General features: G+C 45.2%; 1 protein-coding gene across 8 annotated transcripts; it reads right to left on the reverse strand.

The window, feature by feature from the left end:
- Positions 1 to 1131: 1131 nt before the first annotated feature.
- ADAT1 (adenosine deaminase tRNA specific 1) lies at positions 1132 to 27457 on the reverse strand. Of its 8 annotated transcripts, none has more exons than XM_007994103.3 (11): positions 27359 to 27457; positions 26581 to 26648; positions 24797 to 24986; positions 24432 to 24500; positions 22440 to 22494; positions 20775 to 20905; positions 15628 to 16246; positions 11909 to 12054; positions 11296 to 11395; positions 5533 to 5619; positions 2185 to 2785 (listed from the first exon to the last, which is right to left on the reverse strand). In XM_007994103.3, exons 3-11 carry the CDS (start codon positions 24963 to 24965, stop codon positions 2653 to 2655), a joined length of 1509 nt encoding a protein of 502 aa, XP_007992294.1. In that variant the 5' UTR covers positions 24966 to 24986; positions 26581 to 26648; positions 27359 to 27457; the 3' UTR covers positions 2185 to 2652. The 8 variants fall into 8 exon arrangements, with proteins under 8 accessions (XP_072871687.1, XP_007992294.1, XP_007992300.1 ...); XM_007994109.3 differs by having other exon boundaries at positions 27383 to 27432; XM_038008245.2 differs by lacking the exon at positions 5533 to 5619.
- Between the last annotated feature and the right edge of the window lie 398 nt (positions 27458 to 27855).

Below are 27855 nucleotides of genomic sequence, written 5' to 3' on the forward strand. Positions count from 1 at the left end.
CTGTCTCCAAAAAATAAGATTAAAAAATATACAATATAGGTTTTATTATTATTCAGGTATGATGTGGGCAATAGATCAGGTGACTGCCATTGACAAGAAAGCTTGTTAGACTTACAGATTCCAAAAGGGGTATGGCACGTCACAGGGAGCCACACTGGGAAGCCCAGGGTCAGTGCGGAGGCAGAGGGAATGAGGGGATCAAGTGGAGTAAGAGCCTTGTTATTGCCATGGGAAGGAAGGGGTGAGGCCGAGTAAGCAGACTGGCAAGTTTGAATAATTTCAGCAGGCTCTGGGGCCTACGGGCTTTCCCTAGCTTTCTGGTACCTGGCCCTGTGGTGATTAGGGCAGGTGCATATCCCAGAGTATGGCATATTGGCCCAGAATATGAGACGTCTTGGAAAGGACAGGTTGGGGTATGGGCTCCAGATTGGCTGGTTTACATATGAAAGGAACAGTCATAGGTGAGTCATTTATTCTCTCCAGGAATTGGCTAGCCCTAGGAGGAAAAATCTCTCCACCGAATGAGCAAGGCCCCCTCCCATGTCAAAGAATCAAACATGCAAGGTTCATATCAAGGGTACAACTGGAAGCTTGTGCTTGTCTTCTGCTGGACTTCGCTCATGCGCAGAAGTTTGCTGATTTTAATCTGTATCCTTTCACTATAACAGGAATGACGTGGATAACAGTTTCTCTGAGTTCTGTGAATCTATCTTGTGAATCATCAAACATGAGGGTGGTCTCAGGGACCCCTGACATGGCTGCTAGAACCATCAGGTGGAAGGGTGGTGGGGTACTTTATAATGGAAAAGACCAGACTGACACCACAGACCCCATTGCTCAGTCACAGCAAGTGGAACCACCAGAAGTCATGTTCCTTTCCACACCATGCAAAACAAAGATGCAGAGTCACTGAGGAAGTACTCATGTCAAATCAACTGCACCTGAATCTAATCAAGCCTCTATGTGTAACTGCACATTTAGAGGAAATATTGGGGAGATAGGAACTTTTAAACAACAATGGGGGGAAATAAGCAGTGAAATACAAAATGTGGGAAATACTACAGGACAAAAAACCCCCCTTTCAACACAGAAAAAAGGGTAACTGTTACAGATTTAAAGAGACAAAAGACCTATCAATCAAATGCACAATGTGGCTCTTATTTAGATTTTAACAAATAACCAAATAACAAACAGTCAAAATACATTTTTGAGACAACATGGGAAAACTGAGCAGACTACATATTAAATATTAATTCTGTTAGGTGAAATATGATGGTTAGGATTTGCTTTAAATGGTCAAAAAAAATGTTGGAGGGGACAAGGCAATAGATCAAACAAGAGCAGCAATAAAGCTGATGTTTGCTAAGTTTGGGTGATGGTTCAGGGGAGTTCGCTGTGCTAGTCTGTATTTGTGACCATTTAAAAATTTCCATAACAAGTTCAAAAAAGAAAATGTATTTAAAAATGAGAAGCAGTTATCAGCCAAACATAGGTTAAGAGACATTAGTAAAATAAAAAATCCTTTCACCTGCCGTTAGAAATAATAAAAAAGAAACTGTAAAAACACATTTTATAAATGTATGAAATCTGAGAGTCTGCTAAGATTGCAGAGATGTGATTTTAAGGCATAGATGAGATTTTAAACTTGGGTTTTAAGAGATTAAAATAAAATGTAGGATGATGAGGCCGGGCGTGGTGGCTCACGCCTGTAATCCCAGCACTTTGGGAGGCCGAGGCGGGCAGATCACGAGGTCAGGAGATCGAGACCAACCTGGCTAAAACAGTGAAACCCTGTCTCTACTAAAAATACAAAAAATTAGCCGGGCGTGGTGGCGGGTGCCTGTAGTCCCAGCTACTTGGGAGGCTGAGGCAGGAGAATGGCGTGAGCCCAGGAGGCAGAGCTTGCAGTGAGCCGAGATCGCGCCACTGCACTCCAGCCTGGGGAACAGAGCACCAGACTCCATCTCAAAAAAAATAACATAACATAACATAACATAACATAACATAATATAACATAACATAACATTAAAAATAAAATAAAATAAAATAAAATAAAATAAAATAAAATAAAATAAAATGTAGGATGCTGGATGGTTAAGTACCACTTTTAGCTCTTGAGAAAACAGGTAGTCCAAAGTGAAGGTGCCTTTAGTCTCTAGCCTTCAGGTTTTTTTCTAGTCTCTATTCTGAAGTCTAAATTTGTTTTTTTTTTTTTACACTTAGGGTTTTTTTGGGGGGTACAAAATGTATGTTCGCTATGCTAGGCAAAGCTGTAAAACTTGCAGAGTGTCAAACATCATTTCAGCTCAATAAATATTTGCTGAATCAATGTAGGAACCCATAAAACAGAGCTGCTGTAGAGTACTTTTAAAGCATCATGTTCCAAACCCTGATTTCATATTTTAGAGAAGCAATAAAACACAATGGAAGTCAGATAGCGAGTGCATTAGTGAGATGCCATTTTAGCAGAGAGCTACTTCAATCAAGTATAACCTGCTCTAAGTTCCAGATTCCATCTGTATTACACAACAGAGATGCAGTGCTCAGAAAGAATATTCCCTGATTTAACCACCAAAAAAGCTAAGACTTGTCCTGTGTGAAGGAAGGCAGTTCAGGATGAAGGGTCCTGCTACCAGAGCAAACATTTCCTTCTCACTTGAACTGGTGATAATCCGGTGGGTTTCTGATCCAGGATCCAAACGCCTGCTTCCGGAGTGTGCTCCAGGCCTCCTGGTAAGAGGACGCAGCCTCCTTGTAATCTTGGTAGGTATCCAGCTTCTGCACCCTAATGCACACAGGCCACCAAATACACAGATTCTTACTGAATAGCACACCCTGGGGCCACCAGACACCTGAGCAAGCAACTGGACAGACTTGTAATGAGAGACTTAGGAAGAGGAGTTCAGTATGCTTTTGTGAAAGTGGATCACACAAACTACGTTATTCTTGTCATACTCAACTAAAACAGGCAAGAAGCCAGGGGTAAAAAGCACTCAGGGTGCATAACATTGCTCCAAGAACGCATTCTCTGCAAGCCTGGCTGCTAAAATTGCCTGCCAGTTTTATCTAACAGCTACTGAACCAACTTGCTGCAGACTTTAACAATAGTTTTACCCAATGCCGTCACCTGGCAGCTCCTCATAACTTTACTGGTGCCGCTGAACTTTCTTGAACACTATGTTACATTTCTTTTTTGAAAAATAAAGCCTCTAACCTTCCCTTTGTTCTTCAGACATACTGAAGACCACCCAGTCTGTGTATGTCTTGAATTTCAATTCTTGTATCCCAAATAAAACATTAAATTTAGAGATTTGTCTTTACATTTTTATTTTGACTTTTGACACTTTCCTAGAGCAACTCTGTCTCCTTTGTAGGGAATTCATGAGACAGCAATGTGAATTAAAACAGTTAAGAATGAACAGAATTCTAGGTTTCTATGGTCCTAGTGGAATCAGAGAAAATAAAAATAATTGTCTACTTTTTTGGTTTAAAAGTTTTCCAGGTGAGGCATGGTGGCTCACGCCTGTAATCCCAGCACTTTGGACTTTGGAAGGCCGAGGCGGGAGGATCCTCTGAGGTCAGGAGTTTGAGACCAGCCTGGCCATCAACCCCGTCTCTACTAAAAATACAAAATTAGCTGGGCATGGTGGCAGGCGCCTGTAGTCCCAGCTACGTGGGAGGCTGAGGCAGGAGAATCACTTGAACACGGGAAGCGGAGGTTCCTGTAAGCTAAGATTGTGCCACTGTATTACATAGCCTGGGCGACAGAGCGAGACACTGTCTCAAAAAAAAAAAAAGTAACTACCAGTTATCAAAACCGTACTACAAACTAGGCTCTTGGTCATATGCAACACTTCCCTTAATCGTCTCAGTTACCCTGTCTCAAAAACAAACAAACATGCCGGGCATGGTGGCTCACGTCTGTAATCCTGGCACTTTAGGAAGCTGAGGTGGGTGGATCACCTGAGGTCAGGAGTTCAAGACCAGCCTGGTCAACATGGTGAAACCCTATCCCTACTAAAAATACAAAAAATTAGTCGGGCGTGGTGCCATGCACCTATAATCCCAGCTACTCTGGAGACTGAGGCAGGAAAATCACTTGAACCTGGGGAGGCAGAGGTTGCAGTGAGGTGAGGTTGTACCACTGCACTCCAGCCTGGTTAACAGGAGCAAAACTCTGTCTTAGAAGTATCTCCTTACCTCAATTCAGATTTGACATATAGAATATATGGAAACCCAAGAAAGAAGCCAACTGACCACAGATGCATCACTTCAGTATGCGTGATGGTGATGACAAGCGGCCAGCCTCTTCATATAGAAGCTTCTAGCTACTCCTTACTTTCCCCACTGGCATATAATGAAGGATTCACTTGGTCTTTGTCACCAGTTCCTGGGAGCCTCTAAACTTTGGAGTTTCTGGAAGTGTCTTTGTCATGCATGGCAGATCTCTCTGATCACACGTGAGTTTATGTTTGAACAGGTAACTCATGGTGGGCCCCCGAGATAGTTTCAGGATGATACTGGTCATGCCAGAAAGACCAGCCACGTAGAGAATTAGGGCTCTGAGACACGTGATATCAGTTTGACCTCCTGGGAGAGGAGGGGGTTGGAGATTAAGTTCAATCACATCATGTGGCCAATAATTCAATCAATCATAATAGCTAATGAAACTCTAACAAAAACTTTGGACACTGATGTCTGAGTGAGATTCCTGGTTGGTGACGGACAGCAATGTGCTGGGGAAAGTGATGTGTCCTGAGGACATGGAAGCTCTGCCTTTGGGACCCTCACATATCTTACTATATCCCTTACTGTATCTCTCTCCTTTTGGCTAGTACTGATCTGTAGCCTTCATAATAAAACTTTAATGGCAACTATAGTGCTTTTCTGAGTTCTGAGAGATGTTCTAGTGAATAACTGAACATGAGGGGGAGTGGAGACACTCAAATTTGCAGCCAGTTGGTCAGAAGTATGGGTGGTTTGGGGCCCTCCTTAATTTGCGGCAGGTGTCTGAAATGAAGGCAATTTTGTGGGAACTGTGTCCTTCACCTGTGAGACTTCACCTAACTCTAGATGGTCACTGTCAGAACGTCACTGCACCCACCTACTTGTTCCCAAGAGTGGTTTTAAAGTTCTCTACATTTTTGTTTGAAGAGCAATTTAAGTCATGGAGCTGCAAGTTCAAAAGGAAAAGAGGAGAGTAACACTTGTAACAGAATATATTGCTCTTAGAACACTCCCATTTCCACAGTGATCTCCATCTAGAGGTGGAATCAAAGGAGGGTCCGGAATGGCCAAGCCCCAGTTCTATCCTTAGTTTTTTATAACTCTATACCACCAAACTACCCATCCTCTGCATCTCAGATCCTGCATGTATCTGCAAACAGAGCTATGGGGAAAGAACTTGTCATCAACAATAAGTGCCACAGGCTTGCAGAACCACTACTCCTGCCAAAGCTTCTTGCTACTCAGAAGCCAGAATCAAAACAGATGTCTTCCTAAATATGAGAAAACATAGGTCAATAGCATCACCTGAGGGAGTCTGGCCACTTGTCCCTTGCAATTCTGCTTAGCAGCTTCTGGAATGACCTAAACAGTTCCACTTTGCTGATTTGGGATCTGTTTGGAAAAAGAAGGCAAAGACGATTTATTAAGTGTTTAGTATGTTCCAAGCCCCTATCACAAAGATGCCAGGCTTCACATGGTTTTTAGGTTTGAAGATTTCACTTGTATTTGGTGAGGAGAAAATCCAGATCTGGATATCTGATTAGAGTGAGGTACAAAAATGAGTCTAACCTTAAGAAATGTCATCAGCGGTGGGATCATTAAAGTGACAAGCCCAAACGGGTACCCTGAGGTGCAATTACAAAATTTTGCCCCAGGATATCTGTAAGACACTTCTGGCTACCTCCTTTCAAGGGAGCTGGCCCCTATGGGTTTACAAGAAATTGAAAGCTTTGTTTCAGAGACATGAGTGCTGTTCCCTGTGTGAATCGTCATTATAAAATCCACTTGGATGAGCCGCCTGAGGCAGAATCCCCGGACTCCTGCCAAGGGCATCACAGCCTTTAGAGACCAAGCGTTTGCTCCTAAACAACACAATTTTGGGTGGAGGTCATGGTTTGGAATACTTAAGGAAGTGAGTGTTGATTCTTTATGAGCCCACTCAGGCCTTCGTGGTTGCCTTCTTTTCCCTCATGTACACAATTCACGAGCTGCATCTAGAAACTGGGAAATGCCATGTGTACCAACAATGTGCAGTCTCCCTTTCACACACCATGCCCTGCATCACCCCAGCAGACCAGCAGATCACACCCTCAGCGTGGACACCATGACCATAACTGGTCCACACCCTGCATCACCCAGCAGACCAGCAGATCATACCCTCAATGTGGACACCATGACCATAACTGGTCCACACCCTGCATCACCCAGCAGACCAGCAGATCACACCCTCAGCGTGGACACCATGACCATAACTGGTTCACACCCTGCATCATCCCAGCAGACCAGCAGATCATACCCTCAATGTGGACACCGTGACCACAACTGCTACACACCCTGCATCACCCAGCAGACCAGCAGACGGTACCCTCAGCATGAACACCGTGACCATAAATGGTACACACCCTGCATCACCCCAGCAGATCGCACCCTCTGCGTGGACACCATGATCGTAACTGGTACATGTGAAATAGGGAATTATGGAGCCTGCACAAAATCTCCCTTATCTGGCTGGAACCCAGCCTGCTTCAGGAACTGCTGCTTAAAGGTGAACCCTGAGCCCTCAGACACTGCTCTCCCAAGGCCTTAGCTGGAGTGGCTGCTGGCACTAAGGAAGATGAGGCCATTTTAGCATGAAAACAAAGCAAAAATTAATGGAACCCTCATGAACAAATTAAAGAAAAATAATATAATTAGAGATGGCCAGACACGGTGGCTCATGCCTGTAATCCCAGCACTTCAGGAGGCTGAGGTGAGTGAGCAGATCATCTGAGGTCAGGAGTTCAAGACCAGCCTGGCTAACATGGTAAAACCCTGTCTCTACTAAAAATACAAAAACTAGCTGGGAGTGGTGGTGCATGCCTGTAATCCCAGCTACTCAGGAGGCTGAAGCACAAGAATCACTTGAACCCAGGAGGCAGAGGTTGCAGTGAGCCGAGACTGTGCCAGTGCCCTCCAACCTGGGTGACAGAGTGAGATTCTGTCTCAAAAAAAAAAAAAAAAAAATATATATATATATATATATATACACACACACACACACACACACACACACGTACATATATATAACTATGGGAAAAATATATGCAAAGAAAGCATTTGGTAGAATTCAACATCCTTTGAATTATTAAAAACCTTTTGGCAAACTAGGACTCGGGAAAAGTACTTAAATTTATAAAGGGCAACTATAAAAAATCTATAGCAAATATATGTCCTTAAAATCAGGAATAGGACAAGGGGTACTTGCTATCACCGCTTTTATTCAACATTATACAGAAGGTTCTGGCCAGCAGAACAAAAAAAAAAGAGAAGTGAAAAACAAAAACCAAGTCATCATCTGCAGATGATTTTGATACTGTCAGTTCTAGTCAACACAGTAACATAAGATAAATAAAAGGAACAGAAGATTGGAAAGAAACACTACAGTTGACCCTTGGACAACACAGGCTTGTACTGTGTGGGTCCACTTACACACAGATTTTCTTCTGCCTCTGCATCCCCTGAGATAGCAAGACCAAAGCCGCCTCTTCTCCTCCTCCCCCTCAGCCTACTCAACATGAAGATGATGAAGATAAAGACCTTTATCATGATCCAGTTCCACTTAATGAATAAATTGTTTTCTATTCCTTATGCTTCTCTCTCTTTTTTTTTGAGATGGAGTCTCACTCTGTGGCCCAGGCTGGAGTGCAGTGGTGTGATCTTGGCTCACTGCAACCTCTGCCTCTTACGTTCAAGCAATTCTCCTGCCTTGGCCTCCCAAGTAGCTGGGATTACAGGCACGCACCATCAAGCCCAGCTAATTTTTGTATTTTTAGTAGAGACAAGGTTTCGCCATGTTGGCCAGACTGGTCTTTAACTCCTGACCTCATCAAGTAATCTGTCTGCCTCAGCCTCCCAAAGTGCTGGGATTACAGATGTGAGCCACAGTGGCTGGCCTATTCCTTATGATTTTCTAATAACATTTTATTTTCTTTAGTTTGCTTTATTGTAAGAATACATATATAATACACATAACATACATAATATGTGTTAATTGACTGTTTATGTCAAGGCTTCTGGTCAAAAACAGGCTTGATGTTTTTGGAGAGCCAAAAGTTACATGCAGATTTTTGACTGCAAGGGGGGTTGGCACCACTAACACCCACATTGTTCAAAAGTCAGCTGTATTTGTATATGATGGTCTACGTTTAAAAAGTCCCAAAAGAGGCTGGGTGTGGTGGCTTATATCTGTAACCCCAGCACTTTGGGAGGCTGAGGCGGCTGGATCACCTGAGGTCAGGAGTTCAAGACCAGCCTGCCCAACATGGCAAAATCCCATCTCTACTAAAAATACAAAAAATTAACTGGGCTTGATGGCAGGTGTCTATAATCCCAGCTACTCGGGAGGCTGAGGCAGGAAAATTGCTTGAACCTGGGAGGCAGAGGTTGCAGTGAGCTGAGATTGTGCCACTGCACTCTAGCCTGGGCGATAAGAATGAAACTCTGTCTCAAAAAAAAAAAAAAAATCCCAAAATCCCAAAAGAATTCCCAGACAAATTGGTAGAATTATTATTCTTTTGGGGTTTTGTTGTTGTTGCTATTGTTTGTTTTTTTAGAGATGGGGGCGGTCTCATTTTGTTGTCCAGGCTGGTCTCGAACTCCTGGCTTCAAGCAATTCTCCAGCTCAGCCTCCCAAAGTGCTGGGATTATAGGAGTAGAATTATTATTCCAGTGATAATGGTAAGGTTAGTGTTTTTATCTAGCAACCAACAGTAATTGCCACAAAGAGGAACAAAAGCGTAATTGCAACAGCAATAACCAGAAAATGGGATAAAAAGCTACCTAAAAATAGCACCTGTGATAACCACACTCCAGAATGGTCCCCAGTGATTCCTGTCTCCTGGTATTCATGCCCCTTTGCAATCCCCTCCCATACTTAATAGGGCTGATCTGAATAACCATTAAGACATTACAGGTAGACTGTGGCTTCTGAGGCTAGGTCATGAAAGACACTGTGGCTTCTGCTTTGCTCTCCTGGATTGCCTGTTCTGGGGGAAGCCAGCCACTGGGTCGTGAAGCTGAATACCCTGGTAGGCTTGTGGAGAGGGCCTTGTTATAAGGAACTGAAACCTCCTGCCAACAGCTGACACTGACCTGTCAGCCATGCGAGGGAACCATTTTGGAACTGGATCTTTGAGCCCCAGTCAAGTCTTCAGATGACTGCAGTCATGGTTGCCATAACGGACCGCAATTTCATAAACTGCTGGGCCACAGTTACTTAGCTAAGCTTCTCCTCAATTCCAGAGCCACATAAACTATGTGAAATAATAAATGTATATTGTTTTTATTTATTTTTTTTGAGATGGAGTCTCGCGCTGTCGCCCAGGCTGGAGTGCAGTGGCACAATCTCGGCTCACTGCAAGCTCCGCTCCACCTCCCGGGTTCACGCCATTCTCCTGCCTCAGCTTCCCAAGTAGCTGGGACTACAGATGCACGCCACCACGCCCGGCTAATTTTTTGTAATTTTAGTAGAGACAGGGTTTCACCATGTTAGCCAGGATGGTCTTGAACTCCCGACCTCGTGATCCACCCGCCTCGGCCTCCCAAAGTGCTGGGATTACAGACGTGAGCCACCACGCCCGGCCGTATATTGTTGTTTTAAGCTGCTATTTTGGGGGCAATCAGAGAAACAGATAACTAATATACATTCAGGGAATACATCTAATACAAGATGTGAAAGATTTATATAAGAAAGCTATAAAACTTACTGAAGTTTATGAAAGAAGACCTCAATAAGTGAACACTCGAAAACTGCCAGTTATAGGCTGGGTGCGGTGGCTCATGCTTGTAACCCCAGCACTTTGGGAGGCTGAGGTGGGCAGATCACGAGGTCAGGAATTCAAGACCTGCCTGGCCAACATAGTGAAACCCCGTCTCTACTAAAAATGCAAAAAAAATTAGCGGGGCGTGCTGGCGGGCATCTGTAGTACCAGCTACTTGGGAGGCTGTAGAGACACAGATGGCTAATAAGTACATAAAAAGATGCTAAACACTGTTTGTCATTAGGGAAATGCAAATCAATGAGGCCGGGCGAGATGGCTCACACCTGTAATCCCAGCATTTTGGGAGGCTGAGGCGGGCGGATCACTTGAGGTCAGGAGTTTGAGACCAGCCTGGCCAACATGGCAAAACCCCTCTCTACTAAAAATATAAGAATTAGCCGGTGTGGTAGTGCATGCCTGTAATCCCAGCTACTAGGGAGGCTGAGGCAGGAGAACTGCTTGAACCCAGGGGGCAGAGGTTGCAATGAGCCGAGATTTTGCCACTGCACTCCAGCTTTGGAGACAGAACAAGACTCTATCTCAAAAAAAAAACAAAACAAAAAGACTTTAATGAGATATCATTTCACACCCACTAGAATGACTACAATAAAAAAGACAATAACAAGTGTTGTAAAGGATTCAGTGTAATTGGAACTCCTATAGTTTGCTGGTAGAACGTAAAATGGTACAGCTGCTATGGAAAACAGTTTAGCAGTTCCTCAAAAAATTAAACATAACAATTACCATATGACCCAGTACTACTAGTCCTAGGTACACCCAAGAAAATTGAAAACATATGGCCATGCAAAAAGTGGTACATGAAATGTTCATAGTTCTGCATAGCAGCACTACTCACAATAGCCAAAGAGTGATACAACCTGAAAGTCCACCCATGAATGAACGGCAAACAAAATGTGGTATATCCACACTATGAGATATTACTCAGGTCATGAACAGTAATGAAGTACTGATACAGCTACCTCACGGATGTACCTCCAAAACACCATGCTAAGTGAAAGATGCCAGATACAAAAGGTCATATACTATATGATTCGAACGATAGAAAATGTCCAGAATAGACAAATCCGCGGAGACAGGCAGTAAATTAAGTAAATTAGAGGTTTCCTAGGGTTGAGGAGAGCGAGGGATAGATTGGTAGTGACTGCTAATGGGTATAGTTGTTCTTTTTGGGGAAATAAAAATGTTCTAGAATTAGATAGTGGTAAAGTGTGAGTTCACAGCCACCATCTCCTGCCCCAATAGGCTGTACCTTGCCTGAAGACTTCCAATTGTTTTCTTTGTTGTTCCCTGTGGAAAGCCATTGGCAGTAACATCCAAAGGCTGCTCAGGAACTGCACTCCAGCTGATGGCTATGAAAAGGTAAGAGTCTAGGGTTAAAACTGCTCCATTTCCTGTGAATGTCAGAAGTATTTTAATAAAAGTATTTCTCTGACTCTACAGACCCATGACAGCTGGATATGATGTCACTGGCAATGACTGCTACTCGGATGCTTGGCCTCCAGGGTATAGTAGCGTAAGTGGTTCATAATTCATTATTATTATGATAGTTAACAATCACTGAGGATTTATTTGCTGGGCACAGAGTAAATCCATTAAATAGAATTTCTCACTGAATCTTCCCAATAACCCTGATAAATGATGTTCTTCTAATCTGAAGACAAACTGAGGCCAAGGGAAGGTAAATAACATGCCAGGGGTCACAAGAGCATAAACCTGACCTAGTATGGATGTCTCTAAAGCTCACACTACTGGCCACTAGAGTGGTGAACTGCCCTCGTAGGCTGGGAGGATGTGGACCCTCCAAAGCCACTTGCAGTCAGGGGAGCAGTTACTCCAGGGCAGGTCTAACCTGGATCTCTTACCTGCCCCACAAGGAACAAGTCGACCTGGGCTGTCAGCCCTTTTGGCCTGTACTGCACAGCGGCTCTGTTCAAATAGTAAATCTGACTGCAGTATTTTTAGTTCTTGAACTCCAAAGCCTTTTGGTAAAGCAGATACATTCTGACACCTAAATGTAGAGGGAAAATGCATTCAGTTTAGGCGCAAGCCTAGAGAAAACAGTATCCAGGATTGTGGCTCACATCATCACCCTGAGCCTCAGCAGGTGTGGGGATTTATTTATTTGGGCAGACAGTATTCCAGAATAGAATCAAGATTGCAAGAACCTCATGGCTGGAAGAAGATGCTTCTCCCTTGTTCTGAACGGATAACAAAGAATCAAGTCAACATCCTTCAGGGATGTAACATCAAACTCCATTCCTGATACAGGCTTTGAGAAACTTGAAAAGTTTAAGCAGAAACATTAATGTGTTGGCACCTGCTTCCTAGGGAATTCTTCAAACACACGAAAACCCAAAATTATCCTATAATATAAAAGCTTCAGGCCGGGCGCGGTGGCTCACGCCTGTAATCCCAGCACTTTGGGAGGCCGAGGCAGGCGGATCACGAGGTCAGGAGATCGAGACCACCCTGGCTAACATGGTGAAACCCCGTCTCTACTAAAAGTACAAAAAATTAGCCGGGTGTGGTGGCGGGTGCCTGTAGTCCCAGCTATTCAGGAGGCTGAGCCAGGAGAATGGCCTGAACCTGGGAGGCGGAGCTTGCAGCGAGCCGAGATTGCGCCACTGCACTCCAGCCTGGGCGACACAGCGAGACTCTGTCTCAAAAAAAAAAAAAAAAAAAAATAAATAAAAATAAAAATAAATAAAAGCTTCATTTTTTTCTCTTGTATCTTTGAACAAACTAGGCGCCAACATGATGCTGGTCTAGAATGAAGCAGATAGCAACTGCAAGTACCAGAATAGGAAAAACAGAAAACATCCTGGGTACAGTGCCTAGGGCTGCCTTTAAAAAAAAATAAATATATAGGGATATAGTTCACATACCACAAGATTTACCCATGTAAAGTGGATAATTCGATTGTTTTTAGTATATTCATAGAACTGCACAACTATCATGGTAATGTAATTTAAGGAGTTTTCATCCCCTCAAAAGAAACCTCGTAGCTATTAGCATTCACTCTCTATTCCCTGGTAACCACTTAAATTTTTTTTTTTCTTTTTGAGATAAGGTGTCTGTTGCTCAGACTGGAGTGCAGTCACATGATCTCAGCTCACTGCAACTTCTCAAGTGATCCTCCCACCTCCGCCTCCCAAGTTGCTGAGACTACCGGCATGCGCCACCATGTCCGACTAATTTCTACATTTTTTGTAGAGATGGGGTTTTGCCATATTGCCTAGGCTGGTCTTCAACTCCTGGGCTCAAGCAATCCTCCCACTCCAGCCTCCCAAAGTGCTGGCATTACAGGCGTGAGCCACAGCACCTAGCCCGTGGTAACCACTAAGCTATTACGTCTTTATGGATTTGTGTGTTCTAGATATTTCACATAAATAAAATTATATAATATGTGATTTCTTTCACTTAGCATTATGTTTTCAAGTTTATCCATGCTGTAGCATGTATCAGTACTTTAGTCCTTTTTATGGCTGAATCATAGTGCATTGTATGGATATATCACATTTGATTTATCCATTCATCCACTAATGGACATTTGTCTATTATGAATAATGCTGCTGTGAACATTTATGTACAGGTTTTTGTTATATACATATATACATTGTTTTTTATTTGAGACAGGGTCTCTATTGTCTAGGATGGATTACAGTTATGCAATCATGGTCCACTGCAGCCTCAACCTCCCGTGGCTCTGGTGATCCTCCCACATCAGCTCCCCATGCAGATGGGACTACAAGTGCATGCCACCATGCCTTGATAAGTTTTGTATTTTTTGTAGAGAAAGGGTTTCCTCATGTTGCCCAGGTGGGTTTTGAACTCCTGAACTCAAGCAATCTGCCTGACTTGGCCTCCCAAGATGCTAGGATTATAGGCATGAGCTACTGTACCCGGCCTACTTGTGTGAATGTATGTTTTCACTTCTCCTGGGTTTTACCTAGGAGTGGAATTGCTGGGCCATATCTTGAGGCTTCACTTTTGATATGGGCCTACGAAGCTTGCCCTGGCCATGGCTTTGCCCTGCCCTCATTTACTAGAGCATCGAGTTTGGCTGCCTCCTTTAGGGAGACCATACTTGAGTGGTCATCCTTTGACTTTTATCTTAAAAAAAATTAAAACTAATGTTTAGGGCTGGGTGAAGTGGCTCATACTTAAAATCCCAACACTTTGGCAGGCTAAGTGGGAGCAGTGCTTAAAGCCAGGAGTTCAAGACCAGCCTGGGTAACCCAACAACACCCCATCTCTACAAAAAAAATTTAAAAATCAGCCAAGTGTGGTGGCTTGTGCCTATAATCTTAGCTATTTGGAAGGTTGAGGCAGGAGGATCACTTGAGCCCAGGAACTGGAGGCTGTAGTAAACTCTGATTGTATCGCTGCACTCCAGCCTGGGTAAGACCCAGTGAAACTCTGTTGCTACAAAAACATTTTGAAAACCCCAAACTAATGTTTAGGGTTAAAAAACATATACAATGGCAATGTATGTATGCTGTAGAAAAATTAGAAAATACAGTAAAAACAAAGAAGGAAAAACCACCCATAATACTACAACTCAGAGATTATTAACAATACCTTGTTGCTCATCCTCTTATAATTTCTCCTATGTGTGTATGTACTTTAAGACCAAAATTGGCTTTTTATCTTCTAAACTATTCTTTAACCACTATGAACATGTTTCCACATTAAATATTCATCAATATTATTATTATTTTATTTGAGACAGGGTCTGTCACCCAGGCCGAAGTACAATGGAGTGATATTGGTTCACCGCAGCTTAATCTTCCCAGGGTCAGGTGATCCTCCTGCATCAGTTTCCCTATTAGCTAGGACTACAGGTGTGTGCCACCATATCTGGCTAGTTTTTGTATTTTTTGTAGAGATGGGGTTTCCCCATGTTACCTAGGCTGGTCTAGAACTTCTAGGCTCAAGCAGTCCGCCCCCCTCGACCTCCCAAAGTGCCAGGATTACAGTCATGAGCCACCATGCCCAGCCATTCATCAATATTATTTTTAACAACAACAAAGAAAACACTTAATTTCCTATTACTGGGCATTTCAGCTGTTTACTTTTTCTTTTTTAAAAAAATTAGTAGCCGGGTGCGGCGGCTCACACCTGTAATCCTAGCACTCTGGGAGGCTGAGGCGGGTGGATCACCTGAGGTCAGGAATTTGAGACCAGTCTGACCTGGTTGGTCATGGAGCGCCTGACCAACATGGTGAAACCCTGTCTCTACTAAAAATACAAAAATTAGCTGGGTGTGGTGGCACACGCCTGTAGTCCCAGCTACTCATGAAGCTGAGGCAGGAGAATCACTTGAACCCAGGAGGCGGAAGCTGCAGGAGCCGAGAGCACACCACTGCACTCCAGCCTGGGTGATAGAGCAAGACTCCATCTCAAAAACAAACAAAAATTATATACAAAGCTAAATGTTCAAATACTTTATTTCCTTAAGACAAATTCCTGGAAGTGGAACTGCTGGATCAAAAGGTATGGCGATGCAATGCTCTTAGGCCCTACTCTCAGACTGCCTCTTGGAATGACTGTTCCAATTGAGCCCTCCCTACCCTCTCACCTTCCAGTCAGTGCTCTCTGCATGGCTTCCTGGCTGTATGGGCATTTCCCAATGACCACAGCTGACAGGTAGATAGGCTCTTCCAGGAAGTGCATCAACAGTGCCCCTTGGCATCCGAGGACATTCCATCGGGCCATCTTGTCACTGCAGGACATGGAGCGCGTTCTGTCTCCACGGCCTGGCTTCACTCGGAGCAGCCCCACCTGGTGAAACGCAGCACCAGGCTTCCCGGAGTCTCCAGCTTCTCCAGGTACACATTTGGCTCCAGTTCTATAAACGTCTATCACTTTGGCACTACCAGGGGCTATTCTGGTGACAGCTGCCAGTCCCTCTACAGTGAGATTACAGCTGTTGATGCCTGGTGAGATTGGGCCACTTTCCTGCTTGCCAAAACTCTGATGGTGAGCGGCTCCATTGGTGACCTCCCTGGCCGCAGTCACAGTCTCAAGCCTGATCTTTTTGGTTATAGGACTGTCAGGGTCTTCACATTTTCTTTCATTTCCAGGAGCTTCCAGGTTACTGCTGGCTTCTACTGATGAGCTGCTGGCCCAATCTCTGATGACAGGACAACAAGGCTGATCTTCAAACTCAAGCATCGGAATGATGGAGGCATCCCCACCTGCAGAGAATGAACCCCCCCTTAAACAAATGGTTCTCAAGTGAGGTCCCTGGACCAGCCACAGTGGGATCTCTTGGGAATTCATCAGAAATGCAAACTCTTGGGACCCACAGTAGACCTGCTGAATCAGAAACTCTGGAAGCACAGCCCAGCCATGTGTGTCTAACAAGCTCTCCCGGTGATTCTGATGCAAGCTCAAGTTTGAGAACTACTGACTTCATCTATTCTCCCAGCTGACCTGAGATGAGTTAAGAGCACAGGCACAAACTTTCCTAATAAGAATTCTCTGGGGCTCTTGTTGAAGACTCTATGCTGGAGCCAGTGAGTTGGAATTTCTGGAGAAGGGTATGCAAAACAGAATATTCTAACCAAGAGCTGAGATAATTTTTATCTCTAGGAAGTTTTGGAAACACGGGTTTAGACCAGGGTTCTCAAGCACTGTACTAATGATATTTTTTTGAGATGCAGTCTGGGTCTGTCACCCAGGCTGGAGTGCAGTGGCGCATTCTCGGCTCACTGCAACCTCTGCCTCCCAGGTTCAAGTGATTCTCCTGCCTCAGCCTCCCGAGTAGCTGGGATTACATGTGCACATCACCATGCCTGGGTAAACTTTGTATTTTTAGTAGAGACGAGGTTTCACCATGTTGGCCAGTCTGGTCTTGAACTCCTGATCTCAAGTGATCTGCCTGCCTTGGCCTCCCAAAGTGCTGGGATTACAGGCGTGAGCCAGCGTGCCTCGCCACTAATGACACTTTGGACTGTATCACTTTTTGCTGTGGGGGATGTCCTACATGTTATAGGATATTTAGCAGCATACCTGGTCTCTCTCTACCTACTAGATGCCAATAGCACTACCAGTCCCAATATGAAAATAAAGAATGTCTCCAGATGTTGCCAAAAGTCTCCTGGGGAGCTAAACTTCCCAAACTGAGAACCGCTGTCTTAGAATGAACAAGGTTTCCCAAGTGCATTTTGTGGAATGCTATTCTCTAAGATGCTTTGGAAAACAAAAGTGGGTGGTTTCTTTCATAAAGAAATTTGGCAGGCAGGGCGTGGTGGCTCATGCCTGTAATCCCAACACTTTGGGAGGCCAAGGTGGGCGGATCACGAGGTAAGGAGTTCGAGACCAGCCTGGCCAATATGGTGAAACCATCTCTACTAAGAATACAAAAATTAGCTGGGCATGGTGGCAGGCACCTGTAGTCCCAGCTACTCAGGAGGCTGAGGCAGAAGAATTGCTTGAACCTGGGAGGCGGAGGTTGCAGTGAGCCGAGAATGCGCCACTGCACTCCAGCCTGGGCGACAGAGGGAGATTCCATCTCAAAAAAAAGGAAAAGAAATTTGGCAACCATTGCTCAAAATTTCCCCATCTTGGAGATTTTATGATGCATGGCCCCACAGTAAAGACTCTAAAGTAAATTACACACCTAGTGTAAACCAGTGTTTCCAAAATTTCCAGTGTTCCCTCTTGCTGGTTTAGAGATTTCCGATCTCCTCTGTCCTTATAGGAAACTGAAGAAAACTAGAGGTCAGTAAGAACCACAGCTCTCCCTTGAGAAGGGAAATATTTCTTCAAACACTAACCTAATGAATGTTGCTTTTCTAAAGCGTATAAATAATACATCTGTAATCTTTATAACTCAAGAGTGGGACAGGCAAGAGATACAGAAGTGGGAATGTATCTGGAGAGGTTGGCTGGCTAACTTCCAGAGACCTCACAAGGTCACAGTGACTTTGGAGAACTCACCAGGGTCCATCTCCCACGCTGCAGCGTTGGAGACTGATCTTGACAGAATGCCTGAGTGCAAGAGTCTGACTCATGCTAATCAAACTCATAAGTAAGAGCCTGAAGTAGCTAACCCAGTCAACAAATTATTAATTAGTAATAGGATGTGAATGCCAAGGGAGCCAGAGAGTCACATTCTCTAGGTAATGTTCTTTCTCTCTGCAGACAAACCTTGGGACGACATCACATTTTAAAAGATTACCAGCAAAATTTCCAGAAGATTTTTAAGATGAGCAGAGGGTTGCCAACTTTTTATTCCATCAAAAAGGATCTTTAAAAATCTCAATTACTGGCCAGGCACGGTGGCTCACACCTGTAATCCCAGCACTTTGGGAGGCCGAGGCGGGCGAATTACCTGAGGTTAGGAGTTCGAGAACAGCCTGGCCAACGTGGTGAAATCCCATGGCCGGGCGCGGTGGCTCAAGCCTGTAATCCCAGCACTTTGGGAGGCTGAGATGGGCGGATCATGAGGTTAGGAGATCGAGACCATCCTGGCTAACACGGTGAAACCCCGTCTCTACTAAAAAATACAAAAAACTAGCCGGGCGAGGTGGCGGGCGCCTGTAGTCCCAGCTACTCGGGAGGCTGAGGCAGGAGAATGGCGGGAACCCGGGAGGCGGAGTTTGCAGTGAGCTGAGATCCGGCCACTGCACTCCAGCCTGGGCGACAGAGCGAGACTCTGTCTCAAAAAAAAAAAAAAAAATACAAAACAATTAGCTGGATGTGGTGGTGCAGGCCTGTAATCCCACCTACTCGGGAGGCTAAGGCAGGAGAATCGCCTGAACCCGGGAGGTGTAGGTTGCAATGAACTGAGATCGAGAAAAAAAAAAAAAATTCAATCACCATCACTTAAAAAAAAAAATAACTCTCACATCCTTTAAAGTGAAAGAAATTAGTTTTGCAAAATTCACTACATAGTCTTGAGCTTTCTTGTTTTTTCATGGACTGTTCTCACAGATCAGCACCTGTCTGCAGACCACTGACTTCTGGAGTTTGATTAGGGCATAATCAAACTCTGTAAATGTCCAGTATTTTGGCTTCCCTGGGCCATACTGGAAGAATAAAAATTGTCTTGGGCCACACACAACACAATACACGAACACAAACGATAGCTGATGAACTAAAAAAAAAAAAAAAAAAAAAATCGCAAGAAAAACCTCACAACGTTTTAAGAAAGTTTAAGAATTTGTCTTGGGTCACATTCAAAGCCGTCCTGGGTCCGCATGTAACCAGGAGGGCTGTGGGTTAGATAAGTTTGGGTTAGGCCAACAGGCTGTGATCCTCAGATGCATCTTTCTCCACAGTAAGGCTATACCTGTCACTGGGATCGCCCCGGTCCTAGCTACTCAACGTGTGGTCTACGGACCCACACCACTGGCATGCTTTGGGAGTCGGCTAGAAATGCAGAACCTCAGGCCCCACTCCAGACCTAATGAATCTGAATCTGCATGTTCCCCAGGAGATTCCTGTGCATATTACAGCTTGAGAGGAGCTGATTAGGAAACATCCTTTGGGCCTTGGACTAGGTCCCTTACAGCTAAGAAGAGAGCGTAGATGAGCGCTGCCTACCTCTGTGTGTCATTTTTCTGGGCTTTGACTCTTAAACTCTTTTCTCATACTCTTTCTTTCTTTCTTTTTTTTTTTTTTTTTGAGACTGAGTCTTGCTTTGTCGCCCAGGCTGGACTGCAATGGTGCAATCTCGGCTCACTGCAACCTCTGCCTCCTGGGTTCAAATGATTCTCCTGCCTCAGCCTCCCGAGTAGCTGGGATTACAGGCATGCATCACCACGCCCAGCTAATTTTGTATATATAGTAGAGACAGGGTTTCTCCATGTTGGTCAGGCTGGTCTGGAACTCCCGACCTCAGGTGATCCACCCACCTTGGCCTCCCAAAGTGCTGTGATTACAGGTATGAGCCACCGTGTAACTGGTCTCATTCTTTCTTAAGTTGTATCTGTATTTTCAATTGGAGTTATGATCAGATCTAGACAGCTATTCTATTTCTTCCTAGTGATTTCTTATCTCTGCTCTAATTGCATGTGTTAGTTTTAAAGCTTAAAAGTTTTAAAGTTTAAGTTTATATCCTTATTTCAAAGCTTTTAGGGTGAGAAAATTTTGCTGCCATCCTGAGTTGTTATCCACAAAAGGCAGAAGTTATTTTCAATTTTTAAGAAAGAAAAACAAAAGGCAGAAATGATGCCCCCCTTATCCCAGGCTAGGTCTTCCTGTCTTATGCAGCCATAGCACCCGAACATACCCTTACAACCCATCAAAATTTACCCTAACCATGACTGTCTACATTCCCTTAAAGACTACAAAGGTAAGCAATGTGCTAGTCTTATTCACTTCTGTACACTCAGTATGTCATATCGTGCCTGACAAACAGCAGAAAGTATTTGTTCAATGACTGAATGAATGAAATGAGTTTTAGGATAAGTTACTATAGGACTTCTAAGCCCCATGTTGGCTTCACATCTTGTGAGGTTTCAGCCTTATGCCCCTAATCCTGATTCTGAGAATTGACTAATAGTGTGAGTGAGACTCTATACCCCTTACCTCTGCCTTCTCTTTAGATGAAACCTTTAGAAATGATTAGGTACACTGGCCTGTCATAAAAAGGCACTGTCACTACTTGTGGCTACTTCAGCCATTAGCGCTTTCCAGGAAAAACCTATCTATGGATAACACGACCATAAGGAAGTAGTCCATGTAACATTAATCCAAAGGCTTGAATATACTTACAGGGTGTGTGGCTGGAGAAAAACACGAAAATGAGGTCTCGTCTGAGTTTCCATAGTCCTTTTTGAGTTCCTGGGACAAAGATGCTATCCTCTTTCAGGGTGGCTGCCAACTGGAGTTGATGGAGAAGGTACCTAAGGGTTGCAAGATGTTATTAGGATGAACAACCTATCTCTGTGGTTAAGGGGAAAGCCTCTGGTAGGGTGAATACTAAGACAGCATTACTGTAGACTAGTGGGACTGGTAGGGATTGGGAATTATGAGAATGTTCTAGACCAGTGATTCTCAAAGTGTGGTCCCTGCATCAGCAGCATCAGCATCACCTGGGAATTTGTTAGACCTCCAAATTTCAACTGGCCTCGGTTGCTTACATCTATAACCCCAGCTACTTGGGAGACTGAGGCAGGAGGACTGCTTAAACCCCAGCGTTTGAGGCTGTAGTGAGCTATGATTGGGCCACTGTGCTTCAACTTGGGTGACAGAGTGAGATTCCATTTTTTTTTTTAAGAAAAAAAAAGGAAAAGAAACTCAATTGCTGAGGTTCCACCCTAGATCTGCTGAATCAGAATCTCTGTGGTGGGCTCAGCAATCCGGGTTTTAACAAGCCTTCCAGGTTCTTCTGATGCACAATCAAGTTTGAGAACCACTAGTCCAGGTCAGGCATGCGGCTCATGACTGTAAATCCAGCACTTTAGGAGGCCAAGGCAGGAGGGTTGTTTGAGCCCAGGAATCCAAGACCAGCCTGGGTAGCATAGTGACACCCTGTCTCTAAAGGCTGCAATGAGCTGAGATAACATCACTGCACTCCAGCCTAGGTGACAGAGCAAGACCCAGTGTCAAAAAAAAAAAAAAAAAAAAAAAAAGAGAGCAAGAACACCACTAGTCAAGACCACATTGCTACTCAAAGTGTAGTTTATAGACTAATATAATCTGTACTACCTAGGAGCTTATTAGAAATGTAAATTCCAGGCGAGGCGTCGTGGCTCACACCTGTAATCCCAGCACTTTGGGAGGCTGAGGCGTGTGGATAACGATGTCAGGAGTTCGAGACCAACCTGGCCAGCATGGTGAAACCCTATCTCTACTAAAAATACAAAAAATCAGTTGAGCATGGTGGCGCACGCCTGTAGTCTCAGCTACTTGGGAGGCTGAGGCAGGAGAATTGCTTGAACCCAGCAGGCGCAGGTTACAGTGAGCCGAGATTGTGCCACTGCACTCCAGCCTGGGCAACAGAGCAAGACTCCATCTCACAAACAAACAAACAAACAAAAAACCCAAAAAAAACAAAAACGGCCGGGCACAGTGGCTCACGCCTGTAATCCCAGCACCTTGGGAGGCTGAAGCGGGCAGATCACAAGGTCAGGAAATCGAGACCATCCTAGCTAACACGATGAAACCCCATCTATCCTAAAAATACAGGAAAAAAAAAATTAGCCAGGCTTGGTGGTAGGTGCCTGTAGTCCCAGCTACTCGGGAGGCTGAGGCAGAAGAATGGCATGAACCTGGGAGGCGGAGGTTGCAGTGAGCCGACACAGCGCCACTGCACTCCAGCCTGGGCGACGAAGCAAGACTCCGTCTCAAAAACAAGCAAACAAACAAAAAAACCCCAGAAATTCCGGGACTCCCACCCTAGCCCTGCTGAACCATACTCTGGCGATGTGGCTTTACCTTTGGAAACTCCTTCTGGCTATGACCTCAGCATGGCTATCATTGAGGATGTCTCCTGTGGCAAAGATAGGATACCAGGTGAAGACATAAGGAAGCTGGAGAGGCTCTGGTTCCTAGAGGCAGAACACAGCAGTTCCACCAGCACCCAGGATGGCCATGTAGCTCCTGGAGAGCTTTGTCAGAAGGTACCACAATCACGAATCACAATGCATTGGCTGCAGGGTTTCTCAACCCAGCACTGTAGACATTTTGGACCAGAAAATTCTTTGTTGTGGGGCGTCTATCCCAAACACTGTAGACTGTTTATTAGTAGTATTCCTGGCCTCTACCCATGAGATGCCACTAGCACTCCTCCCTCAGCTGTGACAACTACAAATGTCTCCAGACATTGCCAAATGTCCTCTGGGGTGCAAATCACCCCCAGTTGAGAAACACTAATTTATAGAAAAACCTTATCTGGAGAACAAGGGTCCAAATCTTTTGTACAGAGGTATCATACTTGTGCTCATGGTGATACAATTCCATCTAACCCAATCCACAGTGATCCCGGAACAGGTTCCTCATATACAGGCAAGGACAATGGTGGAAGCCAACTCAAAGAGGAACCTGCTAGCTAGAAGAAGAGGTAAAGATCCCAGGTCTCGGCCAGTCACGCAGTGGCTCATGCCTGTAATTCCAGCACTTTGGGAGGCCAAGGCAGGAGGATAGCTTGAGGCTGGGAGTTTGAGACCAGCCTCGCCAACACAGTTAGACCAAGTCTCTACAAAATAAAGATGAAAAAAATTAGCTGGGCATAGTGGTGCACACCTGTAGTCCAGCTACTCAGGAGGCTGAAGCGGGAGGATCACTTGAGCCCAAGAGTTCAAGGCTGCAGTGAGTAATGATGGTGCCACTGTACTCCAGTGAGACCCTGTCTCTTAAAAAAAAAAAAGAGGCCAGGCGCGGTGGCTCAAGCCTGTAATTCCAGCACTTTGGGAGGCCGAGACGGGCAGGTCATGAGGTCAGAAGATCGATATCATCCTGGCTAACACGGTGAAACCCCGTCTCTACTAAAAAATACAAAAAAACTAGCCGGGCGAGGTGGCCAGCGCCTGTAGTCCCAGCTACTCAGGAGGCTGAGGCAGGAGAATGGTGCAAACCCAGGAGGCGGAGCTTGCAGTGAGCTGAGATCCGGCCACTGCACTCCAGCCTGGGCGACAGAGCAAGACTCCGTCTCAAAAAAAAAAAACAAAAAAAAACACCAAAAAACAACAAAACAAACAAATAAAAACTCCCAGATCTCTAAGGAATTTAAGGAATTTTCATATTCTTGTTGAGGCCCAAAGCTTCCTGTCATTTAAGACTGTTTGCCAAGTGCGGTGGCTCACACCTTTAATCCTAGCACTTTGTGAGACCAATGCAGGCGGATCACTGGAGGTCAGGAGGTCAAGACCAGCTTGGCCAGCATGGTGAAACCTTGTCTCTACAAAAATTAGCCAGGCATGATGGCAGGTGCCTGTAATCCCAGCTACTTGGGAGGCTGAGGTGGGAGAATCGCTTAAACCCAGGAAGGGCAGGTTGCAGAGCAGAGTCGAGACCGCGCCATTGCACGCCAGCCTGGGCGACAGAGCGAGACTCCAAGAAAAAAAAAAAAAAAAAAAAAAAGATTGCTTTCTAGGGCTTCAGAAACCAGTCAAGCTGCATCCTGTATCTGCTACAGAGCCCCAAAGCCTTCCAGACCCAATGTGGAACAGTTAAGCACAGAGAATCTGGTTTAAGCATGAAAATACTGGCTAGCTTTCAGTTATTCAGAAAGCATGTTCCTACAGGCCTCTGCTTCGATGGTGGATTTCCATTCTCCAAGTGAGTACTGTCCTTCCAACTGGAATGACAGTCAGTAGGAAACAAATGCCATGTACCTCAACTGACATGGCCCTTCTTTGACAAGGAGAGTAAAACACGGACACTGGTTTCCAAAGCTAAATCTTTGTTTAGACTCCCACCCATGCTTACCGCTCTTCCTCATTTTGGACTGGCCTATGCATTTTGTTCCCGTTCCCATTGAGACAACTTCCTTTGTCACTGTGGGAAAAAAACAAATCGTGTGAGTTCTAAGAAACGGAATGTTCCCCAGTGCTCAGGTATAATCAGCCTGCACACTCCTCCAGGAGATTCTCAGAGGCCCACTCAACCAAGGCCTGCGGTTCCAGCACGGTGGTCTCCCACCATCAGCGGTACTGTGCCACCTAGCAGAGCACAAGCACACATGCCTAACATCGTAGTTCACACCCTACCCACGACTGTCCCTGCACAGTACAGCAATGTATAATTTTATCATCTTCCACAGTGAGGAGCGTGCTAAGGAGAAAAAGTCTCACCTTGTGCCGGCTTATCAGGGGTGTGGCAGTCCTGGTCAGCTGGAGTTTGTATCTTCACCACAGCTGCCAACAATGTCCACTCATGGTTTGGCTCAGGCTTCCCCTTCTTGGGCAGCCTGATGCCATAGTGCTCATAGCACAGCAGAGCAATCTCATCCGCGGTCCACATGGTCTGAGCTGGTACTGAGACCTTGATCAAAAACCACAACCATCAGAACTATGGAAAGGAGAACCAGTGCATGATGCTACAGCCTCTCATATCCATGCTTCAAGTCTTTCAAATGGAGCCCAACTAGTCGGACTGAGGTTTCCCTATCTGGAACTCTACGGATCATTTTCTCCTCCTATCTCCCTGCCCCCTTTTCATTTTTAATGAGAGATCAAAGAAACCTCAAATTCTACCAATCCCCCAAAATACTGTTTCAAGTTTTTTTTTTTAATGTTAGATATCTGATACATTTCTAACGAGTCTGCATCCTCTACTCCACATTAAAGGACACGAGAAGGAAATGTCCTCACTACTCCAATTTTCATTGGAAACAGCACGTAAAGGATTGCAGACTCACTTGCTTTGGGCAGACCCTCACTGTATAAGGTTTATCTTTCTGGGCAGATGTTCTTATCTGTCCTCTTTTTCCAGGCATTTTATTTTTCTCTTCTTTCCCCTACAGCAGAGTGGTTCTCTACCTCCCTCGAGTAAATCCCCACTGAGATGTTTCTCAGCAGTTATGTGTTCTCATAGAGCTCTACTTAAGGGTGTGGGCTTTGGAGTCAACCTTTCTGGGTTCTAATTTTGGCTTTCCCATAAATTAACTGCGATGCAGAATAGACTACTTAACCTTGCTGTGTCTGTTTCTTCATCTGTCAAAAAAGTGATAATAATAATATCTAACCTATTTAGATTATTGTGAAGATTAAATAATACTTAGGGTTACTGTGAGGGTTAAATAATACTTATAAAAAGCAATTGCTACAATGTTGAGCATAATTAAGGTCAACTGAGATTACTATTACAAGAAATAACATTTGATGATTTTCCTGGTTAATTTGCCTTTAGCTACTTGGTGGTGGGGGTGAAAGGGGGAGGGCTGTAATGGGCATAGAAAGGCATGAAGAAAAAAACCATCAAGTAGATCCCTAGGATACTTTGCAGGGAAATCTCACTCTTGGCCCTATCAATGCTCACTGGATACATCCTGACTTCATTTGGACTCAATATACAAAAAAGCTTCTTAGTAGAAAATGAGCTTATATGGTGATAGACAGAGCTAAGCATTGTAAAACAAAACTGAAGGCCGGGCGCGGTGGCTCACCTGAAGTCAGGAGTTCGAGACCTGCCTGGCCAACGTGGTGAAACCCTGTCTCTACTGAAAATACAAAAATTAGCTGGGCGTGATGACGCGTGCCTGTAGTCCCAGCTACTTGGGAGGCTGAAGCAGGAGAATCGCTTGAACCCGGGAGGCGGAGGTCGCAATGAGCCGAGATTGTGCCGCTGCACTCCAGGCTGGGTGACAGAGGGAGACTCCGTCTCAAAAAAACAAAAAAGGCTTTCCTGAGTCCCAGTTTAGGTAGCTTTTGAAAGATGGTATTGCTATGAATCCCCCTGCAGCGCAATGTGCAGGCTTGCTACTGTAGCGAACCATAATGGTAAATCAGACCATAGTGATTTCAAACAAAAATTTGCAGGAAGTGAGACACGGTGACCTGAAAGTCAGAGCGCCAGCGCAAGCCTTGTCAAAAGCAAGCACAGGGGATTGTAGAATCCTCATTTGGAAGGGACTCACCTCTCATTTCTAGGGAGACATCACAAGGCAGTATAGTTTATGAAGACCACCTGGCCATCGACCTGAAACTAAACCAGAGGTGCAATTCACAAACCTCAATAGCCAAGGCAGGTAGAAGTTGCCAGAAGAAACAGTGACTCCCTAAAACGAAGCAGCCCAGAACGGCATCATCTCACTCAGGTAGTTGAGTCTGAATGGGCATGCACAATTGTTGGAATGAATAAATGTTTTGCTACACTGGGTCCATCATAATTTGAGCCTAAACCCCCTCCCAGATCTTGAAAAACTTGAAGAACTTATTAGCTGAAAATAACAGCTCAGTTAAACAGGCATGTATTTGCCCACAAGACCGCATCTCTGAACAGTTTCAACAAGCTAAAAAACTGACGTCCTTTCCAAAGAAAAGGAAATCGGCTGCCAGGGGAGAAAAGGCTTTAGCGATGCTCGGAAGAAGGGACTCCTCCTACACGCTGCCTCCCTTCCTAATACTTCCGGAAGCAGAGCCCCTTCCCGGCCGCTGGAGAAGCCCGGGTGGGACCCCAAGTCGGCCAGTTACAGGACGGGAGGCGCCAGGCAAGGCACTGAGGTCGTACAGTGGGAACAGCGTGAGCGCCTGACCCACTAGGTCCTGAGGCTGCCAGGACAGAGGCCCCGCGCCTGGCCGCAGCAGGAGCTCTCCACGCGCCGGCTGCTGACAGTTCCAGGCGTGGAGCGCCTTCCCACGTGAAATGCGTCCCAGAAGATACGGTCCTCACAACCTCTTCCCTCAAAAACATACTCGGTAAAGTTAGCCCGGATGCACCTGCCCCGTCTCCCCACTGCTTCGCTGAGGTTCCCCTCCCACCGCCACCACACGCGCTTCGGAGACAGCGAGGAGAATCCGCCTGCGAGACGGACGTGACGTCACAATGCCGCCAGTTCCTTCCGGCTCCCGCCCCCAGAGGCGCGCAGTGCACGCCGGGCCTTGTAGTTTTTCCGGGGAGTCGGTGCCGGGGCCGAGATTCCCGCGCTTCAAGTCCCGCAGCCCGGACAGCGTCCTAGGGATGCGTGAAACCGGATGATGGGAGCCACCTGCTGGCTTAGATATGCCTTCAGCTAGAACTAGAATGATGTATCTTGCAGCGCTACCCTGAATGTTTTTTTTTGTTTTTTTGTGTTTTTTTTTGAGACGTAGTTTCACTCTGTTGCTCAGGCTGGAGTGTAAAGGCGCGATCTCGGCTCACTGCAACCTTCGCCTCCCGGTTCAAGCTGGTCTCCTGACTAGGCTGAATTTCT

The sequence above is a fragment of the Chlorocebus sabaeus genome, chromosome 5 (assembly GCF_047675955.1).
Source record: "Chlorocebus sabaeus isolate Y175 chromosome 5, mChlSab1.0.hap1, whole genome shotgun sequence".
Lineage (NCBI taxonomy): Eukaryota > Metazoa > Chordata > Mammalia > Primates > Cercopithecidae > Chlorocebus > Chlorocebus sabaeus.

What these genes read in the sequence shown, in the direction of transcription:
- ADAT1 (XM_007994103.3), bottom strand. Translation starts at nt 24,965, where the DNA reads ATGTGGACCGCGGATGAGATTGCTCTGCTGTGCTATGAGCACTATGGC. An exon ending in GCCAGAAGGAGTTTCCAAAG is followed by an intron (nt 20,906 to 22,439) that starts GTAAAGCCACAT and finishes TGCAACCCTTAG; the next exon opens with GTACCTTCTCCATCAACTCC. An exon ending in ACTTGTTCCTTGTGGGGCAG is followed by an intron (nt 11,396 to 11,908) that starts GTAAGAGATCCA and finishes ACCTTTTCATAG; the next exon opens with CCATCAGCTGGAGTGCAGTT.